Source organism: Mastigoproctus giganteus, chromosome 2, assembly GCF_048544385.1.
Source record: "Mastigoproctus giganteus isolate SK-2022 chromosome 2, ASM4854438v1, whole genome shotgun sequence".
NCBI classification, from domain to species: Eukaryota; Metazoa; Arthropoda; class Arachnida; order Uropygi; family Thelyphonidae; genus Mastigoproctus; species Mastigoproctus giganteus.
Window position 1 is genome coordinate 166902204 of NC_143576.1, and position 17812 is coordinate 166920015.

Below are 17812 nucleotides of genomic sequence, written 5' to 3' on the forward strand. Positions count from 1 at the left end.
GCCTCTGCAATTTGCAGAACTTAAGCCTTTCTTGGTAAGAGGACCCCTTCGTTCCCCCTCACCAGTCCTGTTGCCCTTTTCTGTACACGCTCAGGCAACTCTATATCCTTCCTAAAATGGGGCCCTGAGACCTTTTCTCAGTACTCAAGTCATGGCCTGACCATTGCCTTATACAAAGGGATAATCACCTCAGCTATCATAACAAAATTCCTGTATATCATTGACAATACTCCATGACCTGCTCTGGCAGCCTGTTGGCATTGCTCAGATAATTTCATATCTGACTGCACAATTACTCCCAGATCTTATTCATTTTCTACCACCCTAAGTGTAGTACCACACAGTTGGTACGTTTCTCTGGAGTTACTTCTACCCATATGCAGTACTTTGCATTTGTCAATGTTAAACTTAATTTGCTACTTCTCAGCCCATCTGCCCAAATTTTCTAGATCCTGTTGCAGCAGCACACTGCCATTGCTGTCATAACAACCTTGCCAACCTTTGTATCATCTGCAAACTTCGACATTAAGCCTGATATAACCTTCATCAATATCATTGATATATATTCAAAACAACGGTGGGCCCAACACCAAACCCTGGAGGACTCCACTAATAACATTAGTTCGAAGAGCAGTGCCCATTAGTTACCACTCTTTGTCTTCTGCCACTCAACCACCCTTTTATCCAATGTAGCAACTTTCCCTTAATACCATACTGCTCCAATTTGTACAGTAGTCTTCCCTGTGCAACAGTGTCAAAAACTTTCCTGAAATCCAAGTATATGATATCAAAGTTATTTTTTGCGTCCAGTTCCTTTGTAATGACATCATAGTATCCAATCATATTTGTCAGACACAACTTTCCTTTAACACACATGCTGTGTGTCTGAATTATTACTGAAGTCTTGTATAAATGATTCTGCAATGCATCTTTAACCAGTGACTCCATTATTTTACCCAGAACGGAAGTTAAACAAACTGGTCTGTAATTACTTGTGTCACCCTAAGATCCCCCCTTTGTAAATTGGCGATACATTTGCACATCTCCAGTCTGGAGGGACTTCCTCCGAGTCCGAGGATGCTCTCATAATTATGGCTAAGGGTTTGCTTACTTCCTTTGGTGCCTCCTTTAATATAACTGGATAGATCCAATCCACTCCATGTGCCTTTCTTATGTTTAACTTCAACCATTTCTTCTCCACTTTGTTCTCAGTTATTACAAAATCATTAAGGTCTCTGTTAAGAATAAGCTTCTGTCCTCCATTTCCTTAAAGAATTCCTCATGTGTGAATGTAGATGCAAAATACTCATTCAAATTATCAGCTATCTGAGCAGGATCATCGACACCAAGTGGAGAAATCTGATTCAACCCTTCCTTCTAGAGTTTATATAATAATGGAGTCCTTGCTGTTTTTCTTATCACCCTTTGCCAAAGATTTCTCATAATCTGCCTTCACTTGCCTAACCTACTTTGTGACTTGATTACAGACTAGCTTATTTTTAAAGCTCATTACATCAGAAAATCGTTACAATAGATTTTGGAAAAAAATTGATTCCGAATCTATTGAAGTAATGAAGGTGTAGAATTTTCCCCTTTCTCGACTGTATCAGAATCATAGCTTTATGACTGAAAGAAGTAAAACCATCAACGTTAAATGCATGTGGAAAAGTGTATGGCCAGAGTCAGTTCGACCAGGAAATACGGTCAAACCAGCATGAAACAGAATCAGTGCAAGAGTAGAACTTGCTACGTTGGTAGGAGGGGAAGGTTTTGATGATAAGACTATTGAAGCCCTTGTGGGTAGCATAGTTGACAGAATCGCCCTCCTCCCCACACTGGGTTGAAAAGACCCGAGTTCGAATCCCGTTGATGAAGGGAGGCATTTTTATGGGTCTTTTTCACAACGTGGCTGAGTTAGTCGGGCAAGGGTAGCATGGTTTTTTTCTCCTGGAATCTCGGATTTTTCATCCAGCAAAACAAAATCGACTTCAGGACACAATTTATAGATAATATACACAAAGTAACATGGCCTTAGTCGCCGATGCTTCTAAAAAAAAAAGATGTGATTACTGAAGACGTTCAAGAATGACTGGTAGAAAAAGAGGCTGGTGAAGCGGATTTGGTGGAAATGGCATCGGAGGTAAAACCAAATCAATTCAGAGGATGATAGCGCAGATGAAAATAATAAACTTCCAAATTTTACATTAAAAATCATAGGGGAAGGCATAAAGTTCGCTGAGCAATTAGAATCTTATTTTTTGAATGCAGATTCTTGAATGAAAGGAGCCCAAAGTTTGAAACGGAGCTTAAAAAATACTTAACTCCATATGATGAAATTCACAAAGATTTATCAAGCTAAAGCAAACAAACCCAGATTACTGATTTTTTAAAGAGCAGAAGATACACGAAATCTAGAATGGTATATTTTTGTTAACGAAGTGTATTTATGATAACTTTTGGAACGTAACCCCCTTTTTGCACTTTTTCTTAGTCCCATATAACACTGTTTCTCACAACACGACATTTTATAGGAACCTAACTACCGTATTATATGAGGGTTACTTGTAATGTTACATTTTTGTCCTAGAAGAACTGGGAAGAGAATTGGATGTAAAATCTGGACGCCAGTTCATGTGGTAAGAGGTGTTGGAATTCATTTTGTCGTATGAGTGGGTAGTGTTAAGGGCCTATGGTTCCTAACCCTTGTTTAGCCACCAGCCATGCTAATCATTTGAGTGGAAAGGAAAAAGACTCAGAGGGTGGCTCTACCCTTAGCCTACTGTGATTTAATATTCTTTTAATACAGTATTTAAGGCAGTGATTTTACATTTGCCTGAAGGTACACCAAATTCTGTGATCAGCTTGTATAATTATATCAGATTGCAATGTAATTTTTTCTTTGCTGCACTAAATTCTGTTTTTATATATTCCTTCTAGTGTAGTAAGATTGATTCAGCAGTATCTTAAAGAACATAACCTTCTGCGTACCCTACAAACTTTACAGGTAAGTCAGTTAAAAATAACAATGTTTAAATAATAATAAATTTTGCTGATTAAATCTTTCATGAGATGTAGATTTACTTATTTCATGTATGGCTCTAAGGAGTATATATGTAGAGTTGCCTTTTAGGAGGTCACTTATGTCCATTAATCAGAAATTGGATAAATCAGATAAGAAATCAAAGATAAATCAGAAATTGGAAATTATAGACCAATTAGCTTGTTATCCCACATCTACAAGTTGTTCACAAGGGTCATTACTAACAGATTAGAAAGAATACTTGATGAAAATCAACCGAAAGAGCAAGCTGGCTTTAGGACAGGATTTTCAACTATGGATCACCTTCACGTAATATTACAGCTAATGGAGAAAGCAAATGAATATAAAACACCATTATGCCTGGCATTTGTGGATTATGAAAAGGCATTTGACTCCATACAGCATAAGGCAATGTTTCGGGCACTGGAAAGACAAGGCATAGATACCCCATATATTATGATTTTGAAGAAAATATACGAGAGTGCTATTATTAGACTAGACAAAGACAGTAGGAAATTTAAAATTGAGAAAGGAGTTCGACAAGGAGACACAATATCTCCGAAGCTGTTTACTGCTGCCCTTGAGGAAGCTTTCAGAAGATTGGACTGGTCGCAGAAAGGAGTCAATGTGAACGGAGAGTACCTAAACCATTTACGATTTGCAGATGACATTGTGGTCATAAGCCACGATCCCAAAGAATTAGAGGAAAATCTTAATCAGTTATGCACAGTTAGTAAGGATTTTGGACTAAAGATGAATATGGCTAAAACAAAAGTGATGATGAACAAGTATGCCACAGAAAGGGAAATAATGATTGAAGTAGCAGTAATTGAAAAGGTGGAGTCATATACTTATCTGGGACAAGTTATTAGCTGTAATAATGATAAATGGCTGTAAGTCAAGAGAAGAATAAATTTTGGATGGATAGCATTCAGGAAATATAGTCACATACTGAAGAGCAATATCCCAGTTTGTCTGAAACGTAAAATAATGAATCAATGTATACTCCCCACCATGACTTATGGAAGTGAAACTTGGGCACTCACCAAAAGAATGGAAGAGAAGCTGAGAACTACACAGCGAAGAATGGAACGAATTATATTGGGAATCAGACTGTTGGACATGGATTAGGCAGCAAACTCAAGTAAAGGACATTCTTATCAAAACTAAACTAAAATGGTCTAGGGCAGGACACATAGCTCGAAGACATGATGACAGATGGACTAAGAAAATAACAGAATGGTACCCAAGAGGAGCTAGAAGAAAACCTGGAAGACAAAGGCGGAGATGGATAGATGAAATTCATGAGTTTTTTGTAGTAAATGGATGGCCAGTGCTCAAAACAGAAGGAAGTGGAAAGTTGCTGGAGAGGCCTTCATCCTGCAGTGGATTGAAAATGACTGATGATGATGATGATATGTCCATTAATGTACAAATCATCTAGATTTTTCTACTTTTTATGTGCTGCCATCTCTTATCTGTGTTACCAACTAATTATAGTGAGTTTATAATTGATAGCATCATGAAAAAAAAAAAGAAGTTTGGTTTGAGCTTTAAAAAGCTAAAATTGATGATATTCTTAGGAATTCAGATGCAGAAGTTGATGAAATTGAATCATGTGATATATAAGTCGAGGAATTGGGGAATATTGTATTAAAATAAAGGCAATTACAAGTATTTTATGAATTTTTTATTTTTTAGAATTTAGAGTAAAATTACTGATAGTAATTTCACTTTAATGTTGGACAATCAAATAAAAATTATAATATATTAATATTCAAAAGTATTTATATACAAAGTTTACATTTTTATAAAATTTTAAGATTCTACAATGAAAACTTACTCCTATGTCCATCTGCATTTTATTTATAATTTTAGGAAAAAGAATAATAAAAATACATTTTAAAACATATAAGTAAAATATAAAAGATGTGCATATTTTAAATAAAATTTCAAAATAAAAAATAAAGGAGAAAATTTGAAATTATGCTCTGTTTTTTGTGCTTAGAAAGCAGATGTGGTTCAAGCTTAATCAGCCTTTTCCAGTAATTGAACTATGTAGGATTTTAGCTGATACAAGGAGCAATGTTGCAGGAAGGAATGATTGCAAGTTAATGATGAGTAAAAGGAGAAAGTCCCAAAGTCATCCCCCCCAATTTTCATGATTTTGAAATTCCACATGAGCATTACCTATTTATCTAATGAAAATTAGCCACTTATCACATGAGCATTAGCTATTTATTAAAAACTCTTAACAACCTAATAGCTTTAATAGCTATTAGTTTGTTAGCAGGAGAGACTGTTTACAGGGATGGGATACATTTAAATAGAAAGGGTGCAAGAATATTTGCTGATGTTATCGAGGCAGTGATAGGGGGATTGAAAACTGCTGGCTTGTAGGAAAACACAGACTAAATATATTAACCAGAGCTACAGGCAGAGGTTAAGGTGATCCTTGCACCTGCTTCTATTGAAAAATGCAAGGTGTCGGGGATTTAACAAGTATTTAATAATTACTTAACAAGTACAGGTCACTGTTGAACAAAAGCCGAGAATTAGGGTTGAATTTGAAAGTGTCTGCAATTCTGCCCAGACATGATAGAAGGGAGTATATGATGAGCCTTGTTGATCAATTCGGCCCTGGAAAGAATGTGCAAGGCTCAAGGGGTAGAATTTTTTTCAGTCTGGACTGTACTTGTTAACAGGAGAGACTGCTTCTATGGGGATGGGATACACTTAAATAGAAAGGTGCAAGAATATTTGCTGATGCTATTGAGGCAGTGTTAGGTGGGTTGCAAAACTGATAGCTTGGTGGGATACAAGGACTAATAGTTTAACAGTAGACGTAGCCAGGCTACGGCTACTGTTAAACTATTAGTAGCGACCTAGAGTGTGGCGTGTTGGGGGTTTCAGGGACGGATGGCAGTCATCCTGAAATAGGTGGGTATATGGGATGTGTTAGGGTAACTAGGAATAGGAGTAGGAGCATGTATGCTTGTATGTATACCAATGCTAGAAGTATAGTAAATAAATTTGATGAATTTGAAGTGTTGTTCAAGACATCAAAGGCGGATATTGTTGGGATAGCAGAGACTTGGTGTCACAGATATAAGGAATGCTGAACTGGAATTTGGGGAGTACAATGTGTACAGAAAGGATAGACAGGATAGAAAGGGAGGAGGTGTTATGCTGTTAATTAAGAAAAACATAAAATCAAAAGAAGTGCATCCAGTTGATATAGATGAACAGTGCACTGTTGAGTCAGTTTGGTGTGACATAAGCACTGCAAAAGCAAAAATAAGAGTAGGAGGCCGACCGAGCTAGCCGAGTGGGTAAAGTACCTGCCCGGCAACCCAAAGGTCATGGGTTCGGTTCCCGCCTCGGGCTTGGATCAAAGTACTGCAAAAACCTTGGGAGGTGCAATATGGCCACAGAAACCGATGCGCCAACAACTACCAAATCAAAAAAAAAAAAAAAAAAAAAAGAGTAGGAGTGTGTTATAGGCCTAATGACTCGAATGAGTACAGTGAACAATTGTACAGAGAAATAGAGTGGGCTAGTAAATCGGAATGTCTTATAATGGAGGATTTTAACTTCCCAGATATTGACTGGAACTTGTGGGTTGGTCACTCACACACTAGTCAGACTTTTGTGGATTTATTGGATGATTGTTTTCTGCAGCAGCATGTTCGAGAGGCAACCAGACAAAGTAATACACTTGATCTGGTTATCAGCAGTGATCATTCGTGTATTAAGAATTTGCAGATAAAGGAACCACTAGGTGTCAGTGGTCACAGTGTACTGATGTGGGATTTACTTAAAGATTTAATTACCATCAGGGGTAAAGGAAAGGGTTTTTGCTTCCATAAAGGTGAGTACAGTGGTCTCCGACAGTTTTTAAATTCTGTACAGTGGGATCAACTGACGATGTTACCAACAGTAAATTCTAAGTGGGAAGCATTCAAGGAATTAATCGTGGATGCTACTAAAAGTTTCATACCTATTAAGAAATATTGTTCAAGGTTTAGGCCTAAAAGGTTATCTAATGAACTAATGAGACTCGTAACAGAGAAGAAAAATGCATGGGATGCATATAAATTATCAAGCGACTCTGAAGCCTATGGCAGATATAAGCTAGTCTGTAATCGGGTCACAAAGGAGGTTAGGCAGATTACGAGAAATCCTTGGCAAAAGATGCTAAGAAAAACAGCAAGCATTTCTTTACTTATATAAACTCTAAAAGGAAGGGGATGAATCTGATTTGTCCACTTGACATCGATGGTTCGACTGTTGATGATCCTGCTCAGATAGCAGACAAACTGAATGAGTATTTTGCATCTACATTCACACATGAGGAATTATTAAGTTTTGAAAATGGCAGAAGGTTATCAAATTGTAGCAGGATACTTAAGGATTTTGTAATAACTGAAAGCAAAGTGGAGGAGAAATTATTGAAGTTAAACATAAGAAAAGCACCTGGGGTGGATCGGATCTATCCAGTTATATTAAAGGAGGCGGTAAAGCAACTAAGCAAACCCTTAGCCATAATTATGAGAGCATCCTTGGACTCAGGGGAGGTTCCCGCGGACTGGAGATGTCAAAATGTATCCCCACTTCACAAAGGGGGATCGAAGGGTGACACGAATAATTACAGACCAGTTAGTTTAACTTCTGTTCCGGGTAAAATAATGGAGTCACTGGTTAAAGATGCATTGCAGGATCATCTAGACAGGACTGCAGCAATAATTCAGACTCAGCATGGGTTTGTTAAGGGAAAGTCTTGTCTGACAAATTTGATAGGATATTATGATGTGGTTACAAAGGAACTGGATGCAAAATATAATTTTGATATAATTTTGATATCGCCGACCGGGCTAGCCGAGTGGGTAAAGTACCTGCCCGGCAACCCAAAGGTCGCGGGTTCGATTCCCGCCTCGGGCTTGGATCAAAGTACTGCAAAAACCTTGGGAGGTGCAATATGGCCACAGAAGCCGATGCGCCAATAACTACCAAATCAAAAAAAAAAAAAAAAAAAATAATTTTGATATCATATATTTGGATTTCAGGAAAGCTTTTGACACTGTTGCGCATGGAAGACTATTGTACAAATTGGAGCAGAATGGTATTAAGATTAAGTTGCTACAATGGATAAAAGGATGGTTAAGTGGGAGAAGACAGAGGGTGGTAATGAATGGGTGCTGCTCTTTGTGGACTATTGTTATTAGTGGATCCCACAGGGTTTGGTGTTAGGTCCACTGTTGTTTTGTATATTTATCAATGATATTGATGAAGGTATATCAGGCTTAATGTCAAAGTTTGCAGATGATGCAAAGTTGGCAAGGTTGTTAATGATAGTAATGGCAGTGTGCTACTGCAACAGGATCTAGATAATTTGGGCAGATGAGCTAAGAAGTGGCAACTGAAGTTTAATCTTGACAAATGCAAAGTACTGCATATGGGTAGAAGTAACCCCAGAGAAACGTACTAACTGTGTGGTACTACACTTAAGGTGGTAGAAAATGAAAAAGACCTGCGTGTAATTGTGCAGTCAGATATGAAGTTTTCTGAGCAATGCAGACAGGTGGCCAGGGCAGGTCATGGGGGTTTTGTCAATGATATATAGGAATTTTGCTAGCAGGGAGAAGGAGGTGATTGTCCCTCTGTATAAGGCAATGGTCAGGCCACGCCTTGAGTACTGCATACAGATCTGGAGGCCTCACTTTAGGAAGGATGTAGATTTACTTGAGCGCGTACAGAGAAGGGCAACAAGATTGGTGAGGGGAATGAAGGGATCCTCTTATCAAGAGAGGCTTAAGTTCTGCAAATTGCAGTGGCTGGAGACTAGGCACCTGTGCAGTGTTCTGATTGAGGTGTATAAGGCCTTGAATGGGTTGAGCACACTGAATTCTTATGGGATCCTTCCACTTGTTCAGATTACGAACCTAAGGGGGCATAAATTCAAATTAAGAAAAGACAGGTGTAGAATAGATGTGCGGAAATTTGCCTTTAGCCAGCGGGTGGTTAATTGCTGGAATAAACTTCCATCTGTCGTTGTGGAAGTTGACAGGTTAACTAATTTTAAGGAGGAACTGGACAGGCATTTGGAGGGAATGGTGTGATTTTTTTTTTTTTTTTTTTTTTTTTGGCTGATGCTGCACAAGCTTATACACTTGCTTTCTTGCATCACATGCCACTACTTCTTCAAGACGAGTGTTTCCATTTGCAATGGGTTTCCTCAGCCTACAAGTTATTTCTTGTTAGGAATTTTTTCCCGCCATAAAGTGCGGTTCAAGGTGTCTTGGTCAGTTAAGCCTCGGGCTGTCATGCACTCTCGTACTTCATCCATCCATGTCCTCCTAGGTCTTCCTCTTCTCCTTCTTCCAGGAGTTATCCATTCCAGGATAGCCTTTGGATATCTGTTTTACATGTCCATGCCATGTTAGACGCTTTTCTTTGATGGTGTCAATAATAGTCTTTTTCACTTCCATTTTTTCCCTTATGTCTTCATTCCGTTTTCTGTCTCTTCTAGAAGTTCCTGCTGAGCGTCTTCAAAAATCCATTTCTGTAGAGAGCAATTTGTTTTCCGTTCACCTATTCAATGTCCAGGTTTCCTCTCCAGACAATAGAAGACTTTGTACAATCGTTTGAAATATAAGTTTCTTTGTTTTATTTAGGATATTTTTGCTCCACAGAGCAGAGTTTAACATGCCGATAGCCTTTCTGCCATCTGTAATTCTCTTATTGATCTCTGCTTGGGGTGATCCATCACTTTCTAAGATTGATCCCAAATATTTGAATTTATCGACTCACTACTACTACTACTATTTCAGGCTCTACCGTGGATCATCGTGGAACAAGTGAATGCACAGGCTGTGTTAGGGTAACTAAGAGTATGAACATGTGTATGTACACTAATGTCACCAGGAACATTGTAAATAAACTTAATTAATTTGAAATACTGATTAAGTCATCAAATTTGACAATGTAGGAATAGCACAGACATAATGTTACTCGTACATAAGTGATACCGAATTAGAATGTGGGGAGTATAATGTATATAGGAAGGATAGACAGGACAGGACAGGAGGGCGTTATGCTTTTAATTAAGAAGAATATTAAATCTAAGGTAGTGCATCCAGTTGACATGTGTGACCAGTGAAGTGTTGAGTCAGTTTGGTGTGATATAAGCACTGAGAAAAAAAAAAATTGAGAGTAGGAGAGTGTGATAGACCTAATGACAGTGACAAGTATACCAAACAGCTATACAGGAAAATAATACAGTGGGCTGGTAAATCAGAATGTCTTACGATGGGGGATTTTATCTTACCAGATCTTGACTGGAATTTGTGAGTTGGTCACTCACACATTAGTAAGACTTTTATAGATTTCTTGGATGACTGTTTTCTACAGAAGCAATAAGAGGAAGCAATACTCTTGATCTGAATATCAGCAGTGATTCTACATGCATTAAGAAACTGCAGGTAAAGATAAACTGGTTGCAGCGATCACAGAGCATTAGCATTAGTAGAGACATATGATGCAAGAAAGAAAGCTTATGTAGCATCAACCAAAAAAAAACTCTTCACATTTCGCCCACCCATTCACTCCAAATGCTTGTCTAGTTCTGCCTTGAACTTATTTAAGTTTCCAACCTCCACGACAGATGAAAGTTTGTTCCAACTATCGACCACCCACTAGCTAAAGGGAAATTTTCACGCATCTATTCTACAATTGTCTTTCCTCAACTTGAATTTATGTCCCATCAGGTGAGTAATCAGGGTAAGAGGAAGAATCCCATCAGCCTGGAGCTTGTTCAAACTATTCAAAGCCTTATACATCTCAATTAGATCGCCTCGCAGGTGCCTAGTCTCCTCGCAGATGCTACAACTTGCAGAACTTGTCTTTCTTGGTAAGAACAATCCTTTGTTTCACTCGCCAATCTCGTTCCAGAAGTTCAACACCCTTCCTAAATTGAGGCCTCCAGGCCTGTATGCAGTACTCATGATGTGGCCTGATCATTTCCTTATACAAGAACACAATCACCTCCTTATCCCTGCTAGGAAAATTTCTATATATCATTGAAAAGACACCATGAGCTACTCTTGCAGCCTGGCTGCACTGTTTAAAAAACTACGTAACTGACTGCGCAATTACCCCCAATTCCTTTTCATTCTCTACCAAATCATCATCAACCAAAAAAAAAAAAAAACCTGAATGTAGTACCACACAGTTGGTATTTTACTCAGGGGTTACTGCTAATCATATGCAGTACTTTACATTTGTCAGTGTTAAACTTCAGTTGCCACCTCTCAGCCAATCTGCTCAACATTTCTAGATACAGTTGCAGTAGTATACTATCATTACTGTCATTAACAACCCTGCCAATCTTTGAATGTCTGCAATCATAGACATTGACTCTGATATTCCTTCATCAATATCTTTGATAATACAGAAAACAACATTGGGTCCAACACCGAATGCTGGGGACTCCACTGATAACATTATTCCACGAAGAGCAGTGTCCATTGATTACCACTCTGCCGTCTCCCACTTAACCATCCTTTTATCCATTGTAGCAACTTACCCTTAATACCATTCTACTCCAATTTGTACAATAGTCTTCCATGCGCAACAGTGTCAAAAGCTTTCCTAAAATCCAAATATATGATAACAAAATTATTTTTTGTATCCAGTTCCTTTATGACCACATCATAGTATCCAATCAAATTTATAGTAGTAGTAGTGGCATGTGATGCAAGAAAGCAAGTGTATAAGCTTATGCAGCATCAACCAAAAAAAAAAAAATCACACCATTCCCTCCAAATCCCTGTCCAGTTCCTCCTTAAAATTATTTAACCTGTCAACTTCCACAACGACAGATGGAAGTTTGTTCCAGCAATTAACCACCCGCTGGCTAAAGGCAAATTTCCGCACATTTCTTCTACATCTGTCTTTTCTTAATTTGAATTTATGCCCCCTTAGGTTCGTAATCTGAACAAGTGGAAGGATCCCATCAGAATTCAAGGTGCTCAACCCATTCAAGGCCTTATACACTTCAATCAGATCACCGTGAGGTGCCTAGTCTCCAGCCACTGCAATTTGCAGAACTTAGCCTCTCTTGGTAAGAGGATCCCTTCATTCCCCTCACCAATCTTGTTGCCCTTCTCTGTACACGCTCAAGTAAATCTACATCCTTCCTAAAAAATGAGGCCTCCAGACCTGTACACAGTACTCAAGGCGTGGCCTGACCATTGCCTTATACAGAGGGACAATCACCTCCTTCTCCCTGCTAGCAAAATTCCTATATATCATTGACAAAACCCCATGACCTGCCCTGGCAATCTGTCTGCATTGCTCAGAAAACTTCATATCTGACTGCACAATTACTCCCAGGTCTTTTTCATTTTCTATCACCTTAAGTGTAGTACCACACAGTTGGTACATTTCTCTGGGGTTACTTCTACCCATATGCAGTACTTTGCATTTGTCAAGGTTAAACTTCAGTTGCCACTTCTTAGCCCATCTGCCCAAATTATCTAGATCCTGTTGCAGTAGCACACTGCCATTACTGTCATTAACAACCCTGCCAACCTTTATATCATCTGCAAACTTCGACATTAAGCCTGATATACCTTCATCAATATCATTGATAAATATACAAAACAACAGTGGACCTTACACCGAACCCTGTGGGACTCCACTAATAACATTAGTCCACGAAGAGCAGCACCCATTGATTACCACCCTCTGTCTTCTCCCACTTAACCATCCTTTTATCCAATGTAGCAACTTACCCTTAATACCATTCTGCTCCAATTTGTACAATAGTCTTCCATGCGCAACAGTGTCAAAAGCTTTCCTGAAATCCAAATATATGATATCAAAATTATTTTTTGCATCCAGTTCCTTTGTCACAAGATTTTCCCTTCACAAACCCATGCTGTGTCTGAACTATAACTGCAGTCTTGTCTAGTTGATCCTGCAGTGTTTCTATAACCAGTGACTCCATTATTTTCCCTGGAACAGAAGTTAAACTATCAAGTCTGTATTTTCTTTTGTCACCCTTTGATCCCACTTGTGTGCACATTTCCAGTCCAAGGAAACTTTCATAATTATGGTTAAGGGTTTACTTACTTCCTTTGCTTCCTCCTTTAATATAACTGGATAGATCCCATCCACCATAGGTGCTCTTTTTGTATTCAATTTCCACAATTTCTCCTCCACTTTGCTCTCGGTTATTACAAAATAATTTAGCTCCCTGCTAGAGTTTGATGTGCTACTAGCCTCCACTTCCCTAGAGACATTCCTCATGTGTGAATGTCGATGCAAAATACTCATTCAGTTCGTCAACTATCTCAGAAGGTTCATCAATACTTGAACTGTCGATATCAAGTGGATTAATCTGATTCATCCCTTTCTTCTAAAGTTTATAAAGAGTCTTTGTGTTTTTCTTTGCATCCTTTGCCAAAAAATTTTCTCGTAATCTGCCTTTGCTTCCCTAACCTCCTGTGTGACTTGATTACAGACTAGCTTATATCTACGATAAACCTCTGTGTATCCTGATAATTTATATGCAATCCATGCATTTTTCTTCTCTGCCACGAGTCTCACTAGTTCATCTGATATCCATTTAGGCCTAAACCTCGAAACATTTCTTAATCGGTATGAAAAGTCTGGTAGCTTACACGATTAATTCCTTGAATGCTTCTCATTTAGAATTTGCTGTTGGTAACATCATCTGTTGGTCCCGCTGTGTAGAATTTAAACACTGTCTGAGACCACTGTAGTCATCTTTACAAAAGCAAAAACCCTTCTCTTTACCCCTGATGATAGTTATATCTTTAAGTAAATCCCACAGCAGTACCCTGTGATCACTGGCACCTTGTGGTTCCTTTATCCACAAATTCTTAATGCATGAAGAATCACTACTGATAATCAGATCAAGAGTATTACTCCCTCTAGTTGCCTCTCAAACATGCTGCTGTATAAAACAATCCTCCAATAAATCCATAAAAGACATGCTAGTGTGAGTGACCAAACCACAAGTTGCAGTCTATATCTGGAAAGTTAAAATCCTCCATTATATAAGACAATCTGATTTACTGAACCACTCTATTTCTCTTTGTAGTTGTACTCATCAGAGTCATTAGGCTTATACCACACTCTTACTGTCAATTTTGCTTTCCCAGTGCTTATGTCACACCAAACTGACTGAACATTGCGCTGTCCACCCATGTCAGCTGGATGCACTTCCTTAGATTTGTGTTTCTTAACAAACATCATCACCCCTCCTCTCTTTCTGTACACATTGTACTCCCCAAATTCCAATTCTGCATTCCTTCTTATTGTGTGACACCATGTCTGCCTTTGATGTCTTCTGCAGCACCTCAAATTAATCATCCCCTCGATGTGGGCACCTGTACGTGGTGAGGGGACCTCCCAGTGACGCTGCTGGACTTCCAGACTAGCATCACTGGGATCCAACGCCCACAACCCAGGTTCCAGGCTTACATCAATGGAATCCGGCTTGTTTGCCGTGCGCTGCGACCTGTGGAAATTCAGAAAGGGGGATCCTGGTGGTTGAGGGGCCCATCTTCAATACACCACTTTGGCCCCTGCTTCGACAAGACGGGAGCTCCTGGAAGGCCCGGCTAGGATCAATCGGCTAGTAAAAGGGTCAAGCGTGTCAATCCCATGCTCTTACCCTCATGATCCGAGGGACAGGATTCAGGCTGGAGGCGGTGTGGGTATGGTGTCTGGGTAGCCCTGGCGTTCTACTCCCGAGCTCATTTATTGCATGCCGGATAGTGGGCGTCCCTTCAGGCTCTGTGGTGGGTGGGGGAGCCCGGGCACTGAACCATTTAAAAACTCCATGAATCCTGAGAAATTTACTTCTTCAGGGGCCCCAACCCAGTCCCTATCTGAAAATACAGAAGGAGAGGCAGATAGCATTATTGCTACAAAGAGGCAGCGAACTGAAACATCATCAGGGCCTGTCCCAAGATTTTTAATTACACACTCTACCACTGAAAAACCGATTGGCAAAATGTCACCCTTCTTTATACAGAAAGGGTTAGATGGGTTAGCAGGGTCACCCAAATCAGTTAAGAGGCTCCGTTCTGGAGAACTCTTAATTGAAACCAAAACTGACAGGCAGTCTGAGCAGCTACTCCGTGCAACATCAGTCGGAGGAGTACCCATAACAGTGACACCACATAGAACACTCAATTCATCGAGAGGTGTCATTTCGGAGTGGGACCTTCTCGACGTAACCGAGGAGGAAATCTGCTCAGAATTGAAACCACATGGAGTTATCGCCGTTAAGAGAATTAATGCGGGTAGGGATGGGAAACTTGTTAAAACCAGGAGCATTATCCTGACTTTTAACTCGCCCAAACCTCCTGATGAGATTAAAGCTGGCTACATCAACTGTTCAGTGCGTCCATGTGTTCCAAACCCTTTTCGGTGTTTTAAATGCCAGAAGTATGGACATTCTCAAATGGCCTGCCGTGGAGTCCTTGCATGCGCTCGATGTGGTGCAAAGGACCATGAAACAACAGCATGTTCAGCCGCAAAACCCACCTGCATTAACTGTGAGGGAGAACACTCAGCCTACTCACGAGCATGCCAGAGGTGGAAAGAAGAAAAAGAAATGCAACGGCTGAAGGCAGAGCTAAATATATCATGCCAAGAGGCAAAGAAATCGGTGAAACCCCTGAATATCAACAAACCTACCTACGCCCAGAAGGTAGCAGGGAGATGTTCCATCGGAACTCAGACGCACACCATTCCTCCAAAAGAATCATTCACTCCCATCGCTCGTTATCTCTTTCTTAAGTCCTCAAAAACCTGCACAGAAAGACCAATCAGCTGCCACTCCTATATCGGTACCTCCTAATGCTCCACAAGTAACAAAGGCAATTACGAAAGAAAAGAATAAGAAAGGTGAAGTACCCCCTAGTACCCAAGAAAACATGGATGTCGAGCAGAAGGAGGTACCCGAAGATTCAGTTTTGGAGCTCTTTGCTGAGGAGGAAATGGACACTGGTCAGCATCCGTACTTCCCCAGGGAGGATAAAGCCAAGACTGAAAAGGTAAGCCCTCAGCCCCTCGGAAGCCGCCTGATGGACCCACCAAGCCAAAATAATGGCTAAATTCGTACAGTGGAACTGCCGTGGATTTCGGCGAAACAATGATGACATCAAGTCCAGTCTGCTTTTGCTTACAAGAGACATACCTGAAGGCAAATGAAAAACCCTTCGCTCCGTAACACTGCTATAATTCTGGGCAACCATACCCCATATCAAACTATTGTGCTCACCACCAACATAGAAGCTGTAGTGGTTCGCCTTACGGTAGGGTTCTTAATAACAGTCTGCTCAGTTTATTTGCCACCCGGGGCTGATATCTCCCAGAGAGACCTTGATGATCTCATTGTGCAGCTGCCTACTCCTGTCTTACGCCTGGGTGATTTCAACGGACATAACACCCTGTGGGTAGTGCAAACGTTAATGGAAGGGGACGTGTCATAGAGCATATGCGCAATGACATTGACCTATCCCTTCTAAATGTGGGAACTAACCTTTTTTTCCCATGCCTACCCGTTCGTTCTCTGCTATTGACCTCTCTATATGCTCCCCCTCTCTCCTTCCTTCAATCACTTGGGAGGTAGAGGAGAATCTTTATGGAAGTGATCACTTCCCCGTGATAACCAGCCTACTTAAAGGGATGCCATGCTCACCTTTTAGGTTACCACGATGGAAGATTGTTCAGGCTGACTGGAACACCTTTCAACACCTGGTAGACTTTAACATCAGTGCAGTCAGTCAGGAGCCTATCAATGATGCAGTGGTGTACATCGCAGAAAGCATTGTCCATGCAGTTGCAGCTACAATTCCGAAAACATTTACCCGGTTTCCGCCATTTCCAAAACCTTGGTGAAATACTTGGTGAATGCACAGCAGCAAAAAAGGCACAAAATAAAGCTTTGGGGATATTCTGACAATATCCTACCACAGCCAATCTCTTAGCCTTCAAACTTGCACGTGCGAAAGCGCAATATATTCGTCGTCAGAGCCAAAAGGAATCGTGGGTCCGCTTTACATCCACTATTACCCAGTCAACCAGCAGTAAAGCTATCTGGGACAAAATCCGGAAAATGAAGGGTAAATATACATCGCACCCTTCATCGGTCCTGGAGTATAATGGATGCGTTATTGCAGACCCAACTGCAATAGCCAATGTACTTGGGGAGACCTTTTCTGCCATCTCGTTAACATTAGCATTAGTAGAGGCATATGATGCAAGAAAGCAAGCTTATTCAGCATCAGCCAAAAAAAAAAAAAAAAAAAAAAACACACACACCACTCCCATGTCACCCCTCCGTTCGTTCGAAATACTTGTCAGTTGAGCCTTAAATTTGTTTAGGCTATCAACTTCAACAACAAGTGACGGAAGTCGGTTCCACCAACCAACCAACCACCCGCTGGCCAAAGACAAATTTCCGCACATCTATCCGACATCCGTCCTTCCTCAGTTTGAATTTATGCCCTCTGAGGTGATTATTTTGAGCAAAATGAAGAATCCCATTGGCATTGAGCATGCTCAAACCATTCAAAGCCTTATACACCTCTATCAGATCACCTCGCCGGTGCCTAGTCTCCAGACTCTGTAATTTGCAAAACTTAAGCCTTTCTTTGTAAGAGCACCCCTTTGTTCCATTCACTAATCTTGTTGCCCTTCTCTGTACCCATTCCAGCAGCTCTACATCCT

General features: G+C 40.2%; 1 protein-coding gene across 1 annotated transcript in view; it reads left to right on the forward strand.

Annotated features, from left to right (window-relative positions):
• The window catches only part of Smu1 (Smu1 spliceosomal factor), a 255576-nt gene that overhangs the window by 3378 nt on the left and 234386 nt on the right, over nt 1-17812 (forward strand). Inside the window, exon 2 of the mRNA XM_090368767.1 lies at nt 2938-3004. Within this exon, the coding sequence (XP_090224893.1) occupies nt 2938-3004 (67 nt within the window). The remainder of the gene's footprint in view (nt 1-2937; nt 3005-17812) is intronic.